Source organism: Trachinotus anak, unplaced genomic scaffold (assembly GCF_046630095.1).
Source record: "Trachinotus anak isolate AG129_WGS33_773 ecotype Australia unplaced genomic scaffold, CSIRO_AGI_Tana_v1 ptg000018l, whole genome shotgun sequence".
In the NCBI taxonomy this organism is placed as follows: domain Eukaryota; kingdom Metazoa; phylum Chordata; class Actinopteri; order Carangiformes; family Carangidae; genus Trachinotus; species Trachinotus anak.
In genome coordinates, this window is record NW_027273869.1 from 13,325,927 (window position 1) to 13,351,450 (window position 25,524).

Genomic DNA, 25,524 nt, shown 5'->3' on the forward strand with positions numbered 1-25,524 from the left:
CGGGGCTTAGAGTGTACATGATATGGCCATTATAGAAATTAGACACTGTTGGTCTGCCTTGCCTGGACCTGATTTATTTCTCTCAGCTTTTCCCAGGGCTGTGACTGTTTTTCTTTATCCATGTCATCCAGTCTGATCCTTACTAACTCCCAAACCCACTTCAATCCCAAGTTTTAACACAAAGACCCCAAAAGCTATAAATGAGATCCAGAATGCATTTAAACTTTAAAGAGATACTATGGACAATCTGTCTCATCTGTAGTGATCTAACTCTTGATTGTAAAAACAGTATATTTCCTGAAATATTGTGAAGCATATTATCATACATCATGACCCCGTGCTGAAACAGCTGCAACATATAAAGTGACTGTTACATGATGAAAAAGCTATAACACAATGTAAAAAAACTGACGTACGATTTCAGCCTCTAAAGGCTGTTTTACTGACCAGACATTTGTTCAGAAGCCGTCTCTTAAACAAAATCTAACAATTCAATTTTTACCTTAATTTACCTCAAGGTGCTTTAGAGTTTGTACAGCAGACAAAACCCTTAATGGGTGAAATGAGGAAAAAATGGAAGAAGCCTCAGGAAGAGCAACAAAGGAGCAACAGAGAGACAAATACACTAACAGGGGCATTAAACCCAGAGGACGCTTTGTTTGGGGCTTTTTAAAGCTACAAACCACTGTGTCATCATTATTGGTGCCTGTGTTAGTTGATTGGAAGCTCTTCCATTAGATTTATTTTTTTATAATCATTTGAATCATTAATTCCTGAAATGCAGCAGAGTTTTAAACACCAGTGCCTGCATGTTTTTCCATCAACTGGTGGAAAAGGTGATAGATGTACTCAGAGATGCAACTCAGAATAACCTGACCAGAAAAAGAGAGAGGAAGGTAAAAGAACTGACAAAGGGGGGCAAAGAGTTTTTGTGTAAGATATTAGAATGTAGGAAATGGAGAATTGATGACTAACAAAAAAGGAAACAGGGAGGGAAGAGACAACACTATAAAAACCTAAATCCACTATACTTCCTATCCACTGTACTGGTTTCATCGTTGCTCTCAAGTCATCCAGCCCTCCCTCCTCCTCTCCCTCTCTCTCTCACCAGCACTCCCCTTCTCTCTCTCTCAGCTGCTCTCCCTCCCCTCCCCTCTCTTCCCGTGGATGGTGAAGCTCTCTTTCTCTTTCTCTCTCTCTCGCAGTCTGGTGGAGCCGCACACAAGGATTAGAGGGTTGCTGTGAGTGTCTGCTCAAAGAGAAGAAGCCAGAAGACAGAAAGAGATAAAAAAAAAAAAAATCTCTAGAAAAGGATAGCCTCACTACTGTGGATAAGTCATCTGGTTTACCTTTACTCTATCTATCACCTCACTCAAGCCAAGCTGAAGCCTTGCTGAGCCTTCACCTGGAGGAGGACAGATAAACCAAGGGACTATATATCCTGGACCTCCACACGGGGAGCCATGTGAGCGGCACCCCTCCACCCACTTCACACTACAGAAGTCCCCCCACAGTCTGCACTCTGAGCTGGGGAGCACAGCCAGGATTTTTTTTTTTCCACCCCCCGTCCCTGGAACCTCCACTTTCAGGGCTTGCGTGGAGGGACTCTCCAAGCTCCACGTTCCCAAGCGAGAGACACTCATCTCGGGGGAACTGGTCGGGGTGTGAGTGCCCCCTGGTCTGGAGGCCAGCCAGCAGCACTCCAGCACCATGGATTACCTGTTTGGGATTGTAGTGCTGCTGTGTGGGGCGGTGCAGCTGGGGAGAGGAGTTGAGCCCAAGCACAACGTACCCAGGCTAAAGCTGTCATACAAGGGTAAGCCCATTCTCGTTTCTCTCCTGACTCCAGGATATATGGGGCCGCGGCGGTTGCCGGTGCTTTTAACGTAGACAAGCTTGTCTGATGTGTTTTTTTTTTTCTTTCTTTTTTTTTTCCTGTGGGTGCTCTTTCATGCTTTTCTTTTCATCCATTCTTTTTATGTTGACTATCCCTTTTTCCTACTCTATTACTGTGACTCTGCCTCTGTGTTTGTCTCATTCACTCTTTCTCCCTCTTGGTCAGCATCTAACTATCTGCTCAAGCTTCTGTATTCCTGTCTCCCATTAACTCACTCCTTCCTTCTTACTCGCACTGCTTGTCTCTCAGAATCCACTATTCTCCTTACAAATAGTCAGATTGGTTCCATATGCTGAGGAAGGGCTCTCGCCTGAACTTAAATGTATATATTGGCCCCTGTACCAGTTTTCCCCTTGTGCTGTCCCCTTCTGCTAGTACTGTACAGCCCTGTTAAGTGCTCTGAAAAAGGCAGTAGAGCCTCTGTTTCAATGGCTTCTGTCCCAAAAACTCTGCTTCAGTCATGACACAGAGCTTTTCTTTAAGGGGCCACGCAGGTTTCCTGACTTGTTGTCACTCTATCCTAAATGGATCCAAGAGTTGCTGAGTTTCGTTTAAATAGAAAACTACATTTACATGTTGATTTAATGCTTATGAATTAAATCAAATATCTGCAACAGAATGTATTGCTCGAGAATGAGAGGGCGTTTTGTGTCTTTTTATATCGTGCACGTGTAAGTTTTTTGACGTATACTTCAAACATGTTATTCTCTCTCCTTCTGTGTTATTTTGAGGGGAGACTGCGGAGCGCCGGTTCTTCCTCTCCTCCTCCCTCTCTCTCTCTCTCTCTCTCTCTCTCTCTCTCTTTCTCTCTCTCTCTCCGTCTCGTCTCCTCTCTCACACCCTACACTAAATCAGGCTCTTTGTAATAGCAGACTTTTCATCTCAAGCTAGAAATAACTTTCAACATTTTTGGCATATTTTTGGAAGTTTTTTTTCTTCTTCTTCTTCTTTTTAATGTCAGTGCGGGAGGCTATTGTGGTTCTTTGTCCTAAAACATGACCGAAAGTATAGAGCTGGGAGTGTGGTCTCTCGATTCTTTATTTTAGTCCCGTTACCCTCATAAAGCATGCCCTCTGAAAATTTATGAACGAGGCTGATTTGCCATCATTTTGCAGCTGAAAACATGAGTGTGTGGTTAAAAGTCCCCCTGTGTGTTTGACTGTCACTCAAAGCTTTGGTTCCTCCGATAATTTCAGTCCATGTTGAGGGAAAATCAAATTTCAGTCTTGAAGAGGGTGAATATAATGTTTGTCACTCTAATTCATTTTCTATCTTTAGCCAAGACGTTTGGTATAACTTATGTTTAGAGGCCTACTATATGACATGCTTTATTCTCTAGATGGGAGTGCAAGTTGTAATTTTGGGATAGTATATTTTCCTTTATCACCCTTTCAGCCTCCAATTGTGTATGGTTATTGTTGAGTCGAGTCCAAATGCACGTGACTTTTTTACTTCAACATTTAATACACTTTTCTCGTGTCTCCTGATGACGCTGGTTTTTTGTGGTTGCCGTCATGATAAAAGATTTTTAAGGGTGATGACGTGCATTTACCGTGTGAACAGAATAAATCTGGAAAGAATCACAGACAAAGTTACCTGGTTCAAGCTGTATATCCCCTGGGCTCCATTATGTCAGTTCACACGAAGCCGAGCCTGATGGGAAAATGTCATCCCTTCTTTCCACAGTCATCTGTTAAAAGAAAAGAATGTGAATACAGTTCCCTCCTGCCCCTTTTTGTGATCCTCTCCACTGTTCGGTCTGACAAGTGAACATGTTGCTGACAACAATACTAGACAAGAGATATGTCATCAAGCATCATAGTGTGCTTTGAGTGACTGTGCGAGTGATGGATGTGTATCTTCAAACCGAGAGAGCAGGTCTGCTGGGAAAGAGTGGCCTGTCATGATAGATGTACTTTTGTGGATGTGCAAAGATATTAACTAAAAGTACATCAAAGCCTCATTGTTTATGTGTGTGTGTGTGTGTGTGTGTGTGTGTGTGTGTGTGTGTGTGTGTGAATGTTCTTGCCACGTCTTGGTGTGAGGACTCAACACCCTCTCTTGTGATTTCCTCCTCTTAGACTGTAAGCGGTGTGTCGGTGTGTGAGTTTGTGTGTGTTTTAGCGAGACAAAAAAAAGTGTCAGGTCTGGCGTGCACTCATATAATTAGACACCTGGTTTTGTGCTTGTGACCGTGCACGACTGCATGAGCTCACAAATTGGTATTTTTTTTTATTGTGCTGTTGAATCCCTGTTTCTGTAATTGCGTGTGATTGCAAACTGCTGCTGGCTTGCACTGTTTTGTGTGTGTGTGTGTGTGTGTGTTTGTGTATAAATGCATGTCACTGTGTGAGTGAATATGGTGTGTAAAGGCATGAGAGCGTATCATGTGCCGTCGTCTTTGTGTGTCACCGCTCGCCGGTGTCTGCGCTTGTGTCTCGGGCCCACAGGTGTTTGATGGCTCTCCTGATGCCTGTCAGGGGACGCTTCTCAGTTAACACCCACACTGTGGTGGATGGGGGGAGGAAGGGGAGGATGGTGGAAGTGAGGGTGGAGGGGAGGAGATTTGCTTTTAATGAAGGAAAAGCTGGCAGACATACAGTAGACAACGCATAAGGAAGGGAGGCTGGTCGTTAAGTGAAGTGTCACTCATCCTCCCCCCCTCCCTCCATGAAGCCGGCATAGTAATTAAGTCAAATAAACGACAAGGAGGAATCCTCCTGGGAAGGACAGTCAAAGAAGCGCAGAGCAAAAGAGTGGGCTAGGCCCTCGAGTGGGACGATCACACAAGCACAGAGTGGGAGAGAGACAGAGGCCCAGAAGTAGGACGGTCGCAGGAACAAGCACAGCCTGTGATTTGAGGCGGTCAAATAAACACCGAGCACGTGAGCAGGGTCCCATGAAATCCCTCTCAAATGAGCGTTGATGACAGGCCTCCAGGGACAGATAGTCAGACAGAAGTGAGTGATTTTCTTCCTCTGGAAAGGACAGCCAAGTGACTGCAGAGTGAGCAGTTTGAGAGGCAGAACGTCTGAGCAATGGAGGCAGGTAGATAAAATGACCTCTCGTGGGACAGCTGGCGCAGCAAGTGTGGAGTAAATGATTTCCCAGTGGGGTCAGTTAGACGTTCAGCAAAGAGGATCTGGCTTCATGGGGACAGAACGATGATCACAAGAGTTAATGATTTTCTCCTCTCCTTGATACTAAAATAGCTCTTACTTTCCTCGCCTTCACTAGTAACATAAGGAGAGGGAGACATGAGGTGAAACTCAAGTCCAAGTTAAAATAATCTTGCTCAGCGGAGATATTGCACATGTTGATATGACATCAATGTTGTGTAGTAACTGGAGGGAATCAAATGGCAACTGGATTTCCAAGTAAAAGTGAGCGAACATCACCTAGAATAACCAATAATCATCATCTTAGATTGTAGGGCTTTAATCTTTAATAGCTGAGACTTTTCAGTGCTGCTGTGGCTCTGCTGCAACACAGCATCCATATGTACTGTATGTAACAATGATACACTCCCGTGGATCAACACATACCTGCACACAATCGCATTCCTAAGCATAATCCGTGTACAGCTCTCCCACACTGTAGGTAGCCATCAGGAGGAACACTGACCCCTGAAGGTCAATCGATGCACATACAGCATGGAGTCAATTCACGGGGAGGGCAGATCCGTGGAACTGCAAAAGTTGACCCTATTGTGATCCCTAAAAAGGAGCCAGCGAGCGGCACTTCAAAGCCAAAAGGCCTCGTTAAACAACCTGATAATTACCCTCAGCTCTGGGGCTAATTATGGAGCCTACTGTATGACCTCTTAATGCCACCGCAGCCGCCCCACGCTGGCTGAAAGGGTGGAGGAAAGATAGAGCAAGAGACAGGGAATCTGGAACTGCCTTCAAAATAGACACTTGGTGTGGAACCGCACTCAACGCAGTCTGGACGCAGCCCCATAATAAGCCTCGTCTGTACAAGCGTGTCCATGTGTGTTTGTGTGTGGGCGTGCCTGCCTATGAAAATATGTACCGTGTGTATATACGTTTGTGGGTGTTTGCGTGTGTGCTGGTTTATCAGAGTGTTTTGTCTATTCATTCTGTTGTATGTGAAAGAGCATGTGACTGAGCCGCACTCTTTCTCTACTCTGTTGTATCTGTCCATCCTGTGGGCTGGGGCTGACAGAGCGGATGTAGATAATTATAAGGTGTGCTCCCAACGCGCCAACTTTGGAGATGTCTGCCTCCCTCGCCCTCTCTCTCTCTCTCTCTCGCTCTTTCTCCCTCTCTCTCTCTCATCGTTCTTTTCTTGCCACCCCCTCCTCCCTCTCCTGTGGCTCAGTCCCTCCTCAAGGAACCACAGCACCGCAGACCCTAAGTACAATCTTCAAGTAGGCTGTGTGTGTATGTGAGTGTGTGTGTGTGTGTGTGTGTGTGTGTTTGTTTGTAATTTTTTAAACTTGTTGCCTCTTGCTGTCTCTTTGATTGCAGCTCACTTGATACATATCCTTTGGCTATCCCTCCTTACAACTGTATTTGGATACACACACACACACACACACACACACACACACACACACACACACACACACTTTGCTCTCAGCCACATTCCAATAGTATAAACCAATATTTTGAAGTGGCTTGCTTGTCAGCTATGCCCCTATGTTACATCCGAATACCCTCAGTTTCCTTACGCTGACTCACTCACCTGACCGCAGTGTTTAGTAAGCTCCCACCACCCTCATCCACAAGCTGAAAGATGGTATAATAGAGTGCGTAAGTGTGTGTTTGCACTGACACTCATTGCCCCACAGATAATTGTGCAATGACACAACCACACTTGCAAAACAAAAAGCCATTCATCAAGTCACTGGAAAATATGTCACTTGTTTTTGTTGCAGTTTCACATTTGCATATTTAAACAGGGAGAGGTCAGCTTTGTTCCTTGTCATGTATTGCTTCATACTGGATCCATTTTATGTGATTTAAACTAATGCGGGAGGAGTGATTAAATTGTATTATCATTACCCCCTGCTGAAATATAGGCAGGTATAATTTGTGAGTTTTATGACCTTTCATTCGCATGTGTCTTTACTTTCCAAGTTTGTGTGTGTTTTGGATTGTGATGCATTTCCCCAGTGTTCATAAAATGCTCTGTTGCAAATAGCTGTGTTATTACACGACTATTTGCTTTAGAAAATTCTATTTAAAGGAAATTGATGACTAAAAATGGTCTGGATGTGTGCTCCGAGGACACGATAGGAGATAGTGTCAGCGCAGTGTGTGTTTGCTCAAAGCTTAATGTGTGTGCACACAGCAATTGTGTACGCTGGGTGTACATTCTTGTCTGTGTGTACATAAGCACTGTATGGACATGCACACAGGAAAAATATCCAGTGTCTTTGCATCTGTGTTTGGGATATAGGCTTGGGTTACAGCGCAGTGCAGATTGCTGAACTGAGGGTATGAATGGTTCCCGCCACCTGCTAAGTCTTGTCAGTCAGATGGAAAGAGGGCGCACCATTCAATCTGAACAGAGTCGAGTTACAAATGAGGGGGACATCTCTGTGGAAAGACAGACTGAAGGACCGATAGACAACAGACAGACTCACAAACAAAGAAAGGGAAGAAGAAAAGAAAGCAGAGTGTGAAATGATTTTTTCCACAGATTGATGTTACTATTGATGCACAGTGATGTATAATAATTATAGACACTGTTAGTGGTTTTAATCCAAATCTAACGCGCTGTTGTTTTTAATGTCACACTTCAAGGTCAACTGTAAAAAAAAAAAACAGTCTTTTAAAATCTAAGTAATTTAAGACTTTCTTTCCTTCAGACTAACACAAGCAGCATGAGATATAATGAGGAAGGTTTTGAAAACACCACATTGGACATTGCAGAACTCAGGGATTTTATTGATTATAATTTTTCCAGTGTAAAGCCATTTCAAGAAATGCAGACACTACTCATCTATTGCACGAAACCTCACTTTGTAATACTGTACAGTGCTGAGATGTGCATCTGTGCATGAGGATTTGTGCTCCAGCATCTCGGTCGCATCGATGTGTTTACTGTCACAAGTTAGCCTGGGACACATTCAGATCCGTAGCCTCGCCTCATTAATTTCTGATAAAATGGCAGAGCTGACATTCAGCTCCACTGTGCAGCTGACAGGCTGCACTAACAGGCAGTGGCTCCAGACATGACCACGCTAACCACAGCCTGGTTCCTCTCAACGTCCATCCATCAAACTGCCTCGCGATAGATAGCACTATCTCCCTCTCTCTGCACAGCTTTGCCAAGGAGCGATTTTGTGATTTGTGATTTTGTGTGTGTGTGTGTGTCCACAAAAAACAAGTTTGCATTCGTGGCTGTATTTGCATGCGAAAGTGAGCGTGTATTTGCAAGTGTGTCTGTGTCTCTGTTTGTTTTCCTTAAAAATGAATATGAACCAGAGCGACTGAGCAGCCTGGTTATACCATGAGCAGTTAGTGGTGTGTGAGTGGGCTTTCTGTGGCGGGCATGGCCAGGCCTCTTGCCGTCTGTGGTCACAGTGCTGGTGGAAAACCGCTCTCTGTGGTCCAGCCATGCAATGACAGGAGGAGACACACACTAATGAAATGGTTCCATATTCAACCACTTTTGTTGTATGTGTGCATTTTTTTTCATCTGCGCTCATGTTTCTTTAGTTTACTGTCGTTATGCTGGATTTTTTTTTTATTGTGTGTGTCTATCATTCAGTCTGTTGCTTTCTCTGCTTTTCTTCTCCTGTCAACTCTTCTAGTATTCACTGCTCTTGTAATTCTGCATCGCTCCTCACTCTCTGTCTTTCTCTCTCGAGGGAGAACAGGAATGCCGTGCGGTGACGAGGAAGTCTAGCATTTGGGTTGAGAGAGATGAATGGTGCTGCATGGTGAAATCAACACATACTTAGACTACCCATATAGATTCTCTGAGGTTTGGGATGTGGTCACGTTTGCCTTGTTAGTCCCTCTGATACATATCCTATGGTACTCTGAGTCATATTCACAGAACAGAATATGGTATTAAATCGTCCCATAGGATACAGTTCTTGACTATGAATGACTATGAATTATAGCTATGAGTCACTTTGGTTGAAAAATAGAAAATTAAGTTGAACTATTTTGACTAAATCTGTTTTTTTTTCAGAACTGGAAACAAAGAACACTCACTCATTCTTTCTGCATTAGCAAACTTCTGAGGTAATCAGTGTGGTTGTAATGATTAATCAACAACACACACTTGGTTCATACACACATTCTCTAATCTTAGAGTTCACGGCACTGTGTGTAAAGTGGCACATTTCCTGTCAGTGCAGTCACTCAGCTGCACCTGAATGAGAAATCCAATGGCCCAGGTTGTATTATACAGATGGTCACCATGGAAACCAACCCACACCTGCTACTGTGCTTAGAAAGAGAGAGAAAAGGGAGGGAGAAAGACAGAGAGGGGAGGTGAACTTTTGAGGCATGTGTGGATATCCTTGAGCTCAGGATAATATTTGAACACTTTGTTAAGCAAAGCTCTCAGCAAATTTCCATGGGGCGGCCGTCTCGTCTTTTTTTTTCTTTTCTTTTTTTTCTCCGACACCTGTGTTTTGTGGCTGAGGCCATCATGAGAACAGCGAAACATACACCGCACCACACACAGAGAAAAAAGAAGGCATTCAGAAGTAGAGATTGACATGCCAAACCAAACCGCTGGAGATATTACAGTACTGTGTGTCTTTGCTTGAAGCTAGCCTTGTATTTGAAAGACAAACATGTGTAATTCACTGCTCCGATTCCTTTTGAGCTGCCATTTTATTTTCAGACTGTTTTTTTTTTTTTTTTTTTTTTTGTCCACGAAGAAGTCAATGGAGTAGCTCCTTCATAGTACACACACACACACACACACACACACACACATAGACTTACACACTTTAACAAACCACACGTCCAGTATCTAAGACACACACCCTCTGCCAACTGCAGGAGAAAAAGAACAATGTCAATGAGCAGGAAATGAACAAGTAAAATGTGTCATTTGAGCAGCTTTTTACATACTGAAGACTCCTCTCCCCTTGTTGAGCAGGCACCGTATATATGAACAACATTATTTTAATGGAATATTACCATCTGTTGAATCTCAGTCAAGTGTTTTCCTCTGTCAGGCTTTTATGTTTCATGTCACTCAAACACACACTCACACAGCCGCGCGTACACACATCCAGATAAACATAATTTAATGCTCTGTCGCCTTTTCTTTCATACCGTTTCATTATTCCGCTATTGCGTGGCATGTAGGCGTCTAAAATGCCTGGCTGTTTGGAGAATGGGGGAGTGAAGAGTACTCCACAGACAATTGCACTTGAATTTTGAATGTAGCTCTTTTTTTTTTTTTTCTGGGGCTTTTTAAGACAAGAGCCAGGTTATTTTCCATAATGGATTATGACAGAGGGACAAATGATAATTTATTTGAATGAATTGCTTGTATTTGCCAGTTTCAAGAGACGTCCTTCAATATACAGCGTGTGTGCATGGAATGAATATGAAAAAGAAAACATATAACTTGAGTCTGTACTTATGTAAATATATAGATAAGCTTGCAACATATGATAAAACAGCACACTTCAGTCATGTATTAACAAAAGACTACAAATTGGGCCAACACACTGGTTGTGCAAAATCTTACATGTACACAGGTGTGTCTACAAATTTGCATCTGTTTGTGTGTGTGTGTGTTTGCATGTATGTCTGTGGCCGTTAGCATAGGCCACTGGGTGTGCGTGTTTTTATGTGTGAAAGACAGAATGTGTGAGTGAAAGAGAGCAGACAGAGGCTGTGTGTAACAAGAGAAAGTGGGATGGAGTTGGGCAGCAGAGACCGAACGGAGAGTGTGTGTGTGTGTGTGTGTGTGTGTGTGTGTGTGTGTGTGTGTGTGTGTGTGTGTGTGTGTGTAGTCGTGTGTCTGTGTGAAGTGACTGGAATGCATATGCACACATGAGTATATGTGTTTAAATGTCTCTGTGTTCTAGTGGCTAGTGTAAGCAGACTGTGGGTGGTGAGGAGGGGAGGGGGCACGTGGCGTGTGTATGCACACACATACATTAGAGGCGGTGTGTTCAAGTGTGTCTGTGTATGCGTTTGTATTGGTGGGAGGGGGTCCGGGGCCAGGGAGTGTGTTAGAGGTGGAAGCTGCTGAGTGCGCTCCCTGTTCCACAAGTTCATGCTGCCTAAGCAGAAATACTTATTGGATTACAACTTAGTCTGGGAGGAAGTATGTGCGCGCGTGTGTGTGTTCATATGTGTGTTCACAGGGAATTAATGCAGTGTAAACATTTAGGTCAATATTAATATATGCATGTCAGTTTAAGGGTGTGGTTGGTGTTTGCATTCTAAAAGTAGAGCATACTGAATTAATGTTGAACCTGTTTTGTGTGTGTGTGTGTGTGTGTGTGTGTGTGTGTGTGTGTGTGTGTGTGTGTGTGTGTGTGTGTGTGTGTGTGTGTGTGTGTGTGTGTGTGTGTGTGTGTGTGTGTGTGTGTTATTCTACGTGTATGTTCACTGATTGTGTGTGTGCTTGTCCTGTGCCTAGTTACTATATTTTGTATGAGCTGTGCTGTGCGCTCTCCCAGTTCCAAACGAGCGTGTCTGTGTTTAGGTTGGAGGTCCTTAGGTGCTCACGCCCCAGTTCCTCCAATTCTCCAAACCACAGTAGATCCCAGCGCAGATAAAGCCTCTTTGTGTGTTTTTGTGTGCGCAGGCCACCATGTCTTTGTCAGAGATCGCCATGTGTTGAAATATGCGTGTGTGTTTTTTTACTTTGGCCCATCTGGGGGAAACCTTTCGTGACGGCCCTCGGACGCTGCCATTTTGGAGCGCAGTCCTGGCTCCTGCTCAGCTCCAGAGTCTCGCTTTCAGCTGATACAGGTCGTCTCATGTGGAGCCAAGATGGCACTGAAGACGAGTTGAGAAAAATCTCCCCTAAGTGGAAACAGGGAGAAGATAGAGGATATTATTTGTCCTCTGGCTTGTTCATTTGCTATTCACTGTTTGTCCTTGTGCCACGATATCATCTCTTTTCTTCCATTTTTATTTTCTCTGGTCTTTCAAGAGCTTAAACTATTTATTTTTCCATTTCATTCCCATTTTTATGTCTACCTTGGCTTTCTGCCACATCCTATTCTCTTTTCCATGACTTCATAGTTGAAACATAAGACTTCCTCTGGCAGTCTGTTGACTGGAAATCGCATTTCCTTACATCCCTCCTCTATCTCATTTTCTGACCCTGCGATGTCATGTCTGATTGGTAAACTGAGTAAAAAAGGGCTATCTGATTGGCTACCACATGATCACAGCATTGCTCTGAAGACACTTCTTAACTTCTATTTAATTTCTTGTCATCTTAATCTGATCACTGCAGCGCTGTTTTCTCTTTTGTGTGTATAAATGTGAATGCCAGGATGCTGGTTTGCATGGCCAGTGCAGGAAAAAAAAAAATACCTACACACACTGAAACCCACACACATACGCTCAACCCATCTGTGGTACAGTACAAATTCTCACACAGACACACATCCACAGACCTCCATTCATGCCCACACCCACCCACTCCATTTCCTTAGCCTCAAACCTCGCCTCAAACCAAAATCCAAGTGACGCAGATGAGCTGCAACCGTCTTTATTAGGTGACGACCACTCCCTCTCACGGTCCTCATCCACCCCACCGGTACTCGATACACAGAGATGGTTGACACACCACTTCCTCCATCTCCCCTTCCATCAGATCCTTCTTTTATGTAGACACAGATGTCCAAGATCTTACACAGTGTGAGTGGGCGCAGATGGCTCCTATAGCAACCCGTCAATCAGAGCTTTGTGGGGAGAGCAGGGAGATCACAATCCACTGGACTGCACGCTCATGTGTGTGTCTGTGTGTGTGTGTGTGTGTGTGTGTGTGTTCTTGTGCTGGTTTCTGTATTGTGTTCCTGTGTGGGTCCATGCTATGTGGTGACACTGATGATGATGGATGACAGACTGAGGCTGATGCATCACAAGACTGTACCTGTGGTGCAAATATATAGACCACATGTTCCATGTCCAGTAGACCAACAAGAAGCATATGTTTCATGGATTAATTCAATTTCATGTTATTTAATTGTAAATCATGTTACTGCTGTTATTATAATTATTGTATTTTAGAGCAGCCAATACTGTGCGAGCAAATATGGGCTACTGCCGATTGACATACTGCACATTATTTTTGTTGTGTGAGATGCTATGCAATTTGCCAACATTATTTTACTCTTAATTATAATTCAAGACAGACACATATATGTGTGTGTGCGTGTGTGTGTGTGTGTGTGTGTGTGTGTGTGTATATATATATATATATATATATATATATATATTTGTTTAGCTTGGTCTCTCATAATCTATTCAATTCAATTCAATTCAGTTCCGTTTTATTCATATAGCACCAAATCATAATACACATCTATTCAATTTAATGATGTGAAGGGAAGTTAAAGTACCTATAAAAAGTGTAAAAAAAAAAAGTGTGTTGTACTGATTTTATTACACTTTTAATTAGGGCTACAACAAACAATTTTGATTATAGTTTAATCTGTGGGTTATTTTTCATTCATTTCTTAGTCTGTAAAATACTGCAAAGATTTCGCAGATTATTACCTTGAACACTGAACATACACGTAAAAACGAACAATATTCTGTTGAGTTACAGCATATGTGATTTAATGACACAAAAGATGTTCATCTTAGCATTTACAGGACGTATAATCTTAGGTTAACTTGCTCTCAGGAAGGGAGTGTTGTTTGTTAATATAACACTGTAGCCGCTTCGTGAAGCTGACTCTTCAGAGTCGGTGGAGTTTCTCTTTGGTAATTAAACGTTAACTGACTCTCAGCAGTCTGGCTAGACTTTAGCCCATATCTAAAGTCTTGTGCTGTTTTCATTTAGCGTAGCCGCATGTTTTTGGTATTAATACTTCAGGACTTTGTACACCTGAGTGGAACACAGTGTAGAAGTACATGAGCAGCCAGAATCGCTTTAATTTTAATTTACATAATAACCCAATTACAGATACATGCCACACACACCCACACATACTTACCTACACACAGCGTCTCCCCTGGCCCTGACTCACTATGAATTATTCAACCAATCACACGGCTGAACAGTCTGAACTGTGTCCCTGATTGGGACATGCTGTGTTCACTTTAAATGTCTCACGCTATACCTGACTGACATGTGTCGTATGTGCATGTGTGTGGAAAAGCAATTAAGGACGCATGGAAAAAAGAAAGTCAGTAACTCATTTCATACAGCAGGGCATCTCGACTGGAGAGGCACTCATAGTTTTTCTTAGAGTCAAAGACAAACGCAATTTTTCTACACTCATATCATCAATTATTGATTCTTTTCAACTATTGATTCTCTTTTTTAATGCAAAGCCATTGAGAATTGTTTGCTGTCAGAAAGAGTGGAACATAAGTGTTAAGTCCACACTTTTGGTTTAGTAACTATTGTAGTAACTGTTTTGTGCTCCATACACTCATTTATCAACACCAACTCTTTCTTCTCGTTCTCTTTCAGAGATGTTAGAGTCCAGTAACCTCGTCACCTTCAATGGCTTAGCCAACAGCTCCAGCTACGACACTTTCCTATTGGATGAGGAGCGAGGGAGACTACTGGTTGGAGCTGAGGACCACATCTTCTCCTTCGACCTCATCAACATCAACAGAGACCACAAACAGGTAAGATTCAAATGTGCTCAACTTTATTTTGGTGAATTTTATTTTGTTTGTTTTTAATAGGTTTGTGTGAGAGTTGAATGCAGTCATGTCTTTTGGTCCAGGTTGAAAGATCTTCTGTTCTCTCCTCTCCTCTCCTCTCCTCTCCTCTCCTCTCCTCTCCTCTCCTCTCCTCTCCTCGCCTCCCCTCCTCTCCCCTCCCCTCTCTCTGGAGTCCATTACTCTCATGTCTTTCTCCGCTCCCTTCTGTCTCGGTCCAGACAGGGCTGTCCATAATTCCATTACTCCACCTGGACTAGGTTAACAGTCTTTTTATCTGATTCAGGCAGCTATCATAGATGCACAAGACTGACACAGAGTTGCCTGCAGGCTGCATAGAGCTGAGCAGGGGAATTAAAGAGCTGAAAAATACATAGTCAATGCAGAGAGGGAGAGTGTGTCTCTGAAATCTTTTTGCCCTTGGCTCGGATGTGTATTTTTTCTTTTCCTTTTCGCTCTTTTGTTCTGATCTTTGCATCATTAGAAGATAAAGGCCAAAAAGCAGTGATTAAGCAAATCTAATGTAATTGCCCTGAAATGTGCAACGCAGCTTCCCAAGAGTGGAAGCCTCAGCTGATCTAGAGAGGAGATAAAGTTTAAGAACAGAATGAGGAATGTGTGCGTGTATGTGTATTGTATGGACATAATAATGCATACACATGCACGGGCATACATTTACATTGCTTTTTCCACATCTGTGTGGCCACCAGTAAAAAATGTCAGCCCAATTGCACCCAGTTTTTGAGTATATAATCATTCCCTTACTCATTACTGCTCACACATGCACACTCATGCTCCATGTGTGTTTATAATTCATGTGACACTAGGGGCCACAGATGGATTTGCTGTAAGGACAGTACAAAGCTATTACTTATTTGACGATGAGTCCTATCTCTTCCATAACAAAGTATCAAAAGCTTGCTTTCTCTTCATATTTGAAGTGAAAACTACAACCATATGCTCAGGGTTTGAACTGTTGAAAGGACTTTAACTTTTTAAATCCCATAATTTGAGCCAGAACCAATAATTAGACAAATATAAATTTGTGCCATATAGAGTGTAATATTCCTGCATATTTTTTGTTTCACACAAATATGTTACATTTTATTTAACTCAGCTTATCTCTATTCATTTTCATTGGTCTATCACCTAAACTCATTTTCTTCACCACTTTGAAGCAGTCTGTTATTTTATCATTTAAAAGGCCATGGCTTATTTATTATATGTACATGCAATACTGAAATAAAGAAGTGAGTAAACCGGACCTTGTCAGTATGAAACATGACAAATCAGAAGTCATTCTCCTGGAATTACACAAATGTCCTGGTTTCTTCTGATTCACTGCATTGACTCACTGCCTTCCTGTTTCATGAAACAACATGTGATTCTCTCCTCTCCACCTCCAGCTCAATGTGACTTTGTCTTTTTCTCATTTTTGCACAGATTGCGTGGCCTGCCACCCCCTCTAAGAGGGATGAATGCAAGTGGGCAGGGAAAGACCTTGGGGTAAGTCCACACTCATGGTAGCATCATGATTTGAGCTCTTCCCTAGAATTTATGCCTCTGTTGTTGCCCAATTTGTGTGGCGGTTCTTTGTGCTTCCATGTAATTCTTCAAATTTCTCTGGGATTTGTGTTTTGGTCACCTGACATCTCACATTAAATATGCAAATAATACATCTTAGAAGTAACTGTCTGGATCCAGCACCAAAGAGCAATGTAGAGAAGTAGGAAATTACATCAGATAAAAGTGATATTGGCCGTGTCCCATCTCACCTCTGGCACAGTGTACTCTCTACAGACCTTCCCCCACAGGCACCCTCAATTGAACACACAGAAACACTGTACAACAGATGTTCAGTCACAGTCAAGTGTACACAGTGTCTCGATGGCACTGTGACGCATTACCTCAGAGGTTATTTGCTTCTGTGATGTACTGTTTAATGTTGGGAGTATGTTTATGTATGTGCCTGAGAGTGTGTGCACGTGTGCATACTTATGTGGGAGTGTATTGTTTGAGTTCCCGTTATCTGGCATGATGTGTTAGCTCACATGTGCAATTCTGCGCAAGTTTGCTGAACTCATACTATATGCTGCCAGCTTTGTTTGTGTGCACGACGGTGTTAGTGCGCATTATCTTTGTGTTGCTGTTTGGATAGGCCCTCACTGTGTAGTATCTGATCTTAATTTCATGGCTGGATGGGTCTCGAGAGCAGTGGCTGCAGAGTTTTAGGATTATCCAGAATTACATAGTCCTTTTAAATCACAGAGGTTCCACTTGCATCTAACTCACCACCAGTTTTTTAGGTTTCACACACAAACACAAAGTCACAGCCGCACAAGCAACACTACACCTTCACTCCTTCAAACAGTGGAAAAAAAGAGTGTGTGCTCTGGCAGCACAAAATCGGCCAGAACACAATGATGAGGTATTTGCGTGCTGTGAAAATGTTTACCCTTGAAAATGAGGCGGCAAGAGCAGAGACGGAGTACAGCACAGGGAGGCCTTGATTAGGACATTACTGAAGCATTCAGAGCTCCCAAAGTGATGCATTTCTCCAAGCCACAATTTACAGCCGCAGAACAAATGTAACAGCTGCCCCCCTCCAAAATGCCTGATGGCTGTATCATTCTCCTTGGCAGGATGAGTGTGTAACATGGCCCAGGTTTTGTTGCATTTGATTCAGTGAACAAAAGGTTCAGATACTGGAGCGTGGCTTCACAATTTCATAAAACTGCCTGATGTCATTTCCGATTATTCACTCAGCTTTTACAGATATTAAAGAAAAACAATAATGGTCTTAACTTATCCTACACTTCCTATTCGTTTTCCATATTCAATTAGAGGCCTCAGCATAATCTCAAAATTCACTCAACTCAACTCATCCAAATATATACAAACCCGTCCACTCATCTCTCCCATGGAAAGTCATCATCAATACTCAGTGCAATGAGAGTTGTTAATTTTATCCAATAATGACTCATTTATCCTCTGTGGGTGTTGTGGTTTTCACATAATGACATGGTTTGTGAACAGGGAAACTATTTTTCACCTGTGGGCAGGACAGAGCTGCATGTTTGAGTGACTTGCATAACTAACAGTCTGTCAGTGTTTAGGTACAACCTACCTCCCACATAGCTAATGAGTCTAACTTGAAGACAGCCATGTAAAATCCTAAACAGAGCTGACATAGTGGGGTTACAAGAGCTTGTGAAACGCTTATAATAAGGCCGTGAGAATGATGTGGTGGAGGACATGTGCTCCTGCTGTTTGACAGTAGGAAACACAGGGGGTAAAGTCATTAAGTTGCACAGTCACATAGACTCAAAGACGTGCAGGGCTGAGGTCAGCCACCAGACATCATACAAGTTTAGTTTTCTGTGAATTCAGCTAAAGCAGTGTGTGCAAGTGTGCAGATGACAGGTGTTAAATTCTTCATTGAACCCAGTCAGAGAGAAACTACACACATCCTAAACATGATGTGTATTAAAACAAAAAAATATGCTTATTCACTTTCTAAATGAGAGTTAGAGGAAGAAAATGATACCAATCTTGTGTCTGTAGAGTAGATATGAATCTACCTCCAGCAGTAAGTTAGTTTACCTTTGCACAAAGGCTGGGGAGAGAGAAAACAGCTAACCTGGTTCTCTCAAAAGTTAAAAAAACAAAAACACAAATCTGTCTGCTAGGACTTCTACAGCTTGCTAATTACCATGTTGTATCTTATTTGTTTAATCTGTACAAAAGGCAAAAACAGTTTGTGGTTTTACAGTGTGGGGGACACTTCCTTTGCCCAGCTAAGAAAACGACAAATTCTCATTTTTACATTTTGTTTTATGTCTGGATCAAACCCTCAGCTAACAAGCTAACTAGCTAAAATGGCTGAAGTTCAAATTGAGTCTACTGAGCGGTATCCATTTTCATGCCTTATTCTCAGAGCAAATGAGTGTAATTTCCAAATTGCGCAACTTTCAGATTACCGTGGATGAAAAACAGTCAGCCCTGAAACAAGAGTTTCTACCTTTTTGCATAATAGCAGGAAATTCTGTTTTTTGGAAAAAGTTCTCAGTGTCTGATCCCAGAGCTAATTTGGTATTGCACCGTAAAATGTCATCACTCCAACTTGAAGCCTTGTATGCATTGATGTCTCATTTGAGGGACATCATTAAACCATCAAACTGAAGCGTCTGTGAGGTTTAGAAGCCTGAAGAGATACATGTGTTCAAGGGAGGAAGAAAAGAGGATAATTTGGCTGTCTGCATGTGATGTGATGTGTGTGCTGCCTTTCCAAGTCCCCAAGCCAATGTGTACTTATTTGTTAGGTAGATATTCAGCATGTATTTATAATTAGGCAAACCCCAGCCTAATCTCTTAAACACATGTGCCCAAATCAACTCCTCGAGGCTGCTAATAACCCTCCCACATTAACCAATCCCCTTGATTAGCACTCTAATAAACAGTCTCACACCACTGGGACTATCAACATGTGCTGGAGAGCCAACCCAAATAACCTCAGTAAATTCAAACATATGGATCATTAAAGATGTGAGGTTGATTTGCCTGATTTGACTTACAGGTGGGATTTCCTTGAAGGAGGCTCGGTTTCATACGTTTTTTTCCAAACCAACGGGAAAGTCCCTGCTTTAAATGCAATTCCAACAAAGCTTTTCTCTATTCACGATTATTCTCTGCTTTCTATTAGTCTCTATTTTGAATTGAATCACATCAGCGCTTTTCTCTATTATAATGGTCTGCTTTATTTTAATAAAACTTAATTTAAATTTTATGATATGGAGAGAATTGGCAGTGTGGAGACTCCTGCTAACATATGCACATTCTTTCATAGAAGTTTCATATGCTTTGCAAGACAATGTAATATACTGTGACAGGTAGGGACGGGTATCACACACACAAAATGTATGTAAATGTCTCTACCAGCTGTGTGTGTGACTGTATAAAATTATCCAGAAGTTGGGGTTTTTAATGTTCCTTGTCTCATTTCTTTTTCAGAAAGAGTGTTCTAACTTCATCCGGGTCCTCCAGTCGTACAACCAGACCCACCTGTACATCTGCGGCACAGGAGCCTTCCACCCCATCTGTGCTTATCTGGAAATGGGCAAGAGGGCGGAGGTAATGCACTTGGTGCATTAATGTTAGTTAATCAAATGTTGTGGGGTTTTAATCAGTTATATATATGCAAAAGGCAATTTAGATTTCAATGGAGCATGCATTAAGAAGTCATGAAATGTGACTGCAGTGCTGTTGTAAACTAATGAGAGAGAAAATGTAATATTGTTTCACCTTAAAAGAATTTGTACACTTCAACTGCACTAGCTGCATTGAGTATAATCACTCTCTCTCTCTCTCTCTCTCTCTCTCTCTCTCTCTCTCTCTCTTTCTCACACACACACGCACACATTTTTCTGTCAAGCATAGCAGAATTTGTCCCCTTCATTGACTATCTTCTCATCAGTGTTTTCCTTTGTGCAAAAAAATGGTCTCTACATGGTTGGACTTAAGCCAATGGAAATTAAACAACCTCTCCCCTACATAAAAGTTTAATCAGTCATCCTGATAAAGGTCTACAGGTTAATCAATGTACCAGCATGGGCTCAGCAGCGCGACAATGGGGAGGAGTCTGAGTGTTTGCACCATGCATGTTTTTAGTACAGACGACCCTGCAGGCATTCTCTTGAGTTTAAACTAGTGTTGTCAGTCACTGATTTAAAGAAAAGTGAGTGAGTTTTTAGATCTCTCTGCTGTAACGTTTCTTTTAATTTATTTAAAGAATCTGAGGGTGATTTATACTTTTGCTGCTTGATGCTACTTTTTCCCTTTTGTTTCCGTTAGTTGCACAGTTGCAGACTCTGTTATTGTTCTGTAATCAAAATTTTATTGGTCATATCAAGCTGAAGCTGTGGTGCATCCCATTCCAAAAGTAGCATGCTATAGCTAGAATATGTTGTAATTTGAAACGCAGTCTATAAATGTACCTTTAGCAAGGCTTAATGTGGCTTTCACTGGCCTCATTTTGAACTCTGACCCATTCCACCACAGGACAACATCTTTCGACTGGCCTCACATTTCGAGAATGGCCGCGGGAAAAGCCCCTATGACCCCAAAATGCTCTCAGCCTCACTCCTGATCGGTGAGTTTGATCTCTGCCTCGATTGGTTCCAGGAAATGTGCTTTCACTTTAGAACTGGTCATTTGTTCCTAACTGTATTTTCTCACTGGCAGATGGAGAACTGTACTCTGGCACATCTGCTGATTTCATGGGAAGGGACTTTGCTATTTTCCGTACCCTGGGAGATCATCATCCAATCAGAACAGAACAGCATGATTCAAGATGGCTGAATGGTAAAAAAAAACCCCAAAAAAGCTGGATTTTACTCTGGAAGAATTCAAATTTCTAGTGAACGTTTATCTACGTTTTGTATAATCTAGTTTCATGTTTAATTTGGTATTAGTAAATGACTGGGTGTTGTTGCTGGAGTCTCAAATATGTTGCCTTTCCTGAGTTTTTAAGAGGCTATTTGCATCTCCAATCTAACTCTGGAAGCTAATAGCGTTCAGACAGCAGGAAGTAGATAACAGACATTTTCAAACTTTACAAAAAACTTCACCATTGAAGTAAAATTGGATGATTGTGGCCTCCATACAATATACCTAAACTATTCAGTGCAAGGTGGAAGTAAACCTTTGTCATCAGTGAGACTTTGAAGCATTAAATTCTATCACAAGCCTCAAGTCTCCAATCATTTCCATTCATGTGCAGACATCAGATATCAGAGCCCATTCACAAAGTCACTGGATTTGCCTGTGCTAGTAAGATTAGAGCGGCAGTGAGGGTTATTGACTATTCAGTCTGTCTGGCTATCTTTCGGCACCGCCGAGGACTTAGGGAGCCACCAAAGGTCAGTTTGAACCTTTCCCTCAAGCTGTGCCATCCCTTTTTCCCCCTCTTTCCCACAGAACTAATCCGCTCTCAGCTGTTTTCCTGTAGTGGAGTCAAATTTCCCTTAGTTCCCCTCAACCACCATCCCCTCCTCCTCCTCCCTAAGCACCATCAAAAATCACAAACACTGGTCTCTGCAGCGCTGATTACTGTGACATATTAATAAAGAGCGATGTAAATGGGAGAAGTCATTGTTACTGCATTAATCCCCATCGATCTTTCACCTTGTTCAAACAAATACCCTGGGGATTGTATCCATTCGGCAAAATCCAACTCCTTCTCCACAAAAGGGGGATTGTAATTGCATGGATTACTGGGATGGGGATATTCTGTTGAGCCTTTATCAACAAGGTTACATGGTACTCAAATGTAAAAAGAAAGAAACTTGGGAATGAATACTTAATAGCGGCTGATTCTAAAGGGATTTCGGGTTAAATGGCTTTGCTAGCCCAGATTCATGCATTTTATTTACGCATCTCTTCACCTTTAATGCCCTCTCACTCTCATGGAGGTTGGATTAAGCCTCCTCTGAATAAAGTGGCCTTTTGTTGGGAATTAAATGTAATGAATTGTGTGACCTCAGTGGTTGGCAATACTGGCGGCCGCCCGTTTTGAATGTGAATCAGAATCAGAATCAGTTTTATTACCAAGTATGTTTCCACATACAAGGAATTTGTGCTGGTGGTTGGTGCAAACAGTAACATAAATAGACTTAGGGTAAAATAAGAGTAGAATTTACAATGTGTGCACAGTTGGATTTATTCACGTATAGATTTAATGGAGCGTATTCACAATAAAGGTACGAAGCATGTGTGGGGTACATGATTCATGCCAGAGGTCTCGCACCCACACAGCGCTTATAAATCTGCTTCCCACTTTGGCCACACTCTCCCTTTTCACAGCTACTCTATATCCTAAACAGTCACAGAGGCGTAACATGGCACTGCTTGTTTCTCTCCAGCTAACCCCCGAGCTTTCAGACACAGGCTCGTTTTACGCATGGCGACGCCTCAGTGACCGCGGCCACTTTTCCCTGGTCCTTGTGCCCCTTCCAGTCAAGAGATATCTCAGCCTTAAGGCCTCGGCCTGCCCGTTTAGCTTTGATTTCCTCTCACGCTTAAAGTCAAGATAAATTTATTCATGTGTTACCGGGGACAATCAGAGCCATGTGTGTTTGTGAGGATGTGGTCTAGAGAAGGGGGTTATGTGGGATTTGGACTTGGAGCGCTCGCTTGGGGTAAAGTCAGATATTATAACACCAGGGTGTAAAGTGAATGGCTGTTATTACTGAGCCGTGACTGGAGAATATGATGGGGGATTGGTTTCGGAGCTGTAAAATAGGGGTGAAAGGCTTGTCATTGGGACAGAGGTTGGATCGTAAAATTATGTTTGTATAGAAGTGTGTGTGTGATTCACTGTACTTACTGTGTACAAAAGTTATTCTGCTTTATTTATTTCCTTTTTTTCCCCTTTAGACCCCAGGTTCGTCGGTGTGCACTTGATCCCAGAGAGTGACAACCCTGAAGACGACAAGATCTTCCTGTTTTTCAAAGAGAATGCCATGGATGGAGAGCACACTGGGAAGGCTACCATCGCCAGGATTGGACAACTGTGTAAGGTAACAACACACACACAACAAAGTTACTCTTAAGCAATTTATAGACTCTTAATTTCTTATCTATGAACTTTCTCTGTCAGAAAGATATTGATGTAAAAGCTCACAGAAATGTGTTGATGTTTTTACAGAATGATATGGGAGGTCACAGGAGTCTGGTGAACAAGTGGACCACTTTCCTCAAGGCCCGGCTAATGTGTTCAGTCCCAGGGGTCAACGGCATTGATACACACTTTGACGAACTACGTGAGTGTGTATTCCTTATTTGTGTGCGGGGAAAAGATAACCTCACACACTCAGCGCCTCTTCAAAATGCTGTTCCAAAGCTTCACCTTCACCCACTCCTGTTCTGTATTTTCAGAGGATGTGTTTCTCATGAGCTCCAAGGACCCAAAGAATCCAGTTATCTACGCTGTATTCACCACATCCAGGTACAATCTCATACAGATCTTTTCACGATGACCTTCAAAATGTGTGTGCAGGGGCTCATATTCTCAAGTAGCTCGACAGACACTGGTAGTATCATGTTTGTTTTGTTGATTTGTTGCTAGGAGACTAGAAGGAGCTGATATATATTCAATGGGCAACCGCCCCGCACAAGTTATTTCCTCTGTATTTGAAAAACACACACGCTTCAAATTTCCTTTCAAGAATTCCTCCCTTTCACATCTTTCCTTCCATCCCTTTATCTGTAATTTCCTTACCATTTAAAATGACATGGCAAAATGCAAGCAACCAAGCGTGGCCCCTGCCAAATTCCCAGACAGTCCCATAATCCACTTACAGGTGTCTTATGGTTGCTTTTTTCCTTCATATGGCTCCCCTCCACTCCACTCAGGTTGGAGATTGCTTTTTAGCCAATTCCCCATCCCCTCCCTACCTGTCCCCCTTTTTTCATTGAAACCCTGGCCGAGGCTTGTAGGGAAATCAGATTATGGAGCAAGAGGGAGCGAGAGAAACACGATATTCTCTCAGCAAGACGCGCGTCTCTCCCCTTGCCGCTGCCCCAGCACTGAATGGGGTTTTCAGAAGCCGGGTGTGGCTCTATTGAAGCATGCGGAGAGGTGAAGGAGCGGGCCAAGGCAGATAAGTGAGTTGAAATGGCACAGATGGTGGCACTTATCGTGATGATGATGAATTTGCATTTGGGAAGGAGGAGGGGGGTATTTTGTGTCCAGTGGTGTCTCTCAACCGCCTTTGAAAGGAGGACAAGCACCATCAATCACCGCTAATGATAAGACAGGCTGAATAGACCGGCGGCGCAACCTAACGCGTACTGACGGGCGCCTCGCATCACCAGACCCGTATGGCCTCTCTCAGCTCTCCGGAGCGTATTCAAACCAAGAGGTCGGTGCACAGTTGTAGGCGTACACCTATGTACCCACACACACACACACACACACACACTCAGACACACACGCACATACATGCTTTAAAATTCAATTATAGGGCATTGAGGAATTAGAGTGGTTTAATTGGTTTTCTAAGTGGTCGGTTTCCAGAGATGAATAGAGCAGAGATTCAGAGGGACCAGCTTTTAATATCACTGCTTAATGAGGCACAAAGAAGCTGCCACTGACAGATCAATGTTTGATTGTGCCCCTGTTTGTGTGTGTTGTGTGTGCGTGTGTATGTATGTGCATTTTTGCGGGGTTGACTGAATTTGCGTGCCATGCTCTCTCTCAAATTGTGTGAAATCTGCACAAACACATGTTCACCCTTCTTCATAAGCACAGATATAGGAGTGTGTTTTTTTGCCCCGGGAGTTAATTGAATTTCTCTGTAATTAACATTTTCAAATGCTAATCCATTCATCTTCCATGCTTTGGTGAGTACTGTCGGCTGTGTGTATGCCAGCCACATCCCTAATTAGTCTGATACAACTTCCCATTGCAGTCATGGAGACAAAGGACGTCCCCAATCTTAGTAAAGCATTTGGTTCGTGCAAATGCAAGAGATTTGCTGTCCAAATGAAAATCTGCCATCTGTAAAATGTGACACTTGGAAAGTGACTGAAGTTGTGATTAGTTTTGAACATCTATAATCAATCTAATCTATTAAATCTTCTCAGGGCATAACGATACAGGATTTTATTCAGAGCAAATGGCTATCTTACTTTGTCCTAATCTCCACATGAATATTTCAATAACTCTTGCGGAATATATATCTTGGATTATTTACGTGGAACACCCAGATTCTCCACCGAAATGAGTCATAGCTCAAACTGCTGTCTTTTGGA

General features: G+C 42.5%; 1 protein-coding gene across 1 annotated transcript in view; it reads left to right on the top strand.

Annotated features, from left to right (window-relative positions):
- Positions 1-1,040: 1,040 nt before the first annotated feature.
- The window catches only part of sema3aa (sema domain, immunoglobulin domain (Ig), short basic domain, secreted, (semaphorin) 3Aa), a 30,568-nt gene continuing 6,084 nt past the window's right edge, over positions 1,041-25,524 (top strand). Inside the window, exons 1-9 of the mRNA XM_071501704.1 lie at positions 1,041-1,816; positions 14,516-14,676; positions 16,156-16,218; positions 19,723-19,842; positions 20,770-20,860; positions 20,953-21,072; positions 23,146-23,288; positions 23,417-23,531; positions 23,647-23,716. Of these exons, the coding sequence (XP_071357805.1) occupies positions 1,711-1,816; positions 14,516-14,676; positions 16,156-16,218; positions 19,723-19,842; positions 20,770-20,860; positions 20,953-21,072; positions 23,146-23,288; positions 23,417-23,531; positions 23,647-23,716 (989 nt within the window). The 5' untranslated portion in view covers positions 1,041-1,710. The remainder of the gene's footprint in view (positions 1,817-14,515; positions 14,677-16,155; positions 16,219-19,722; positions 19,843-20,769; positions 20,861-20,952; positions 21,073-23,145; positions 23,289-23,416; positions 23,532-23,646; positions 23,717-25,524) is intronic.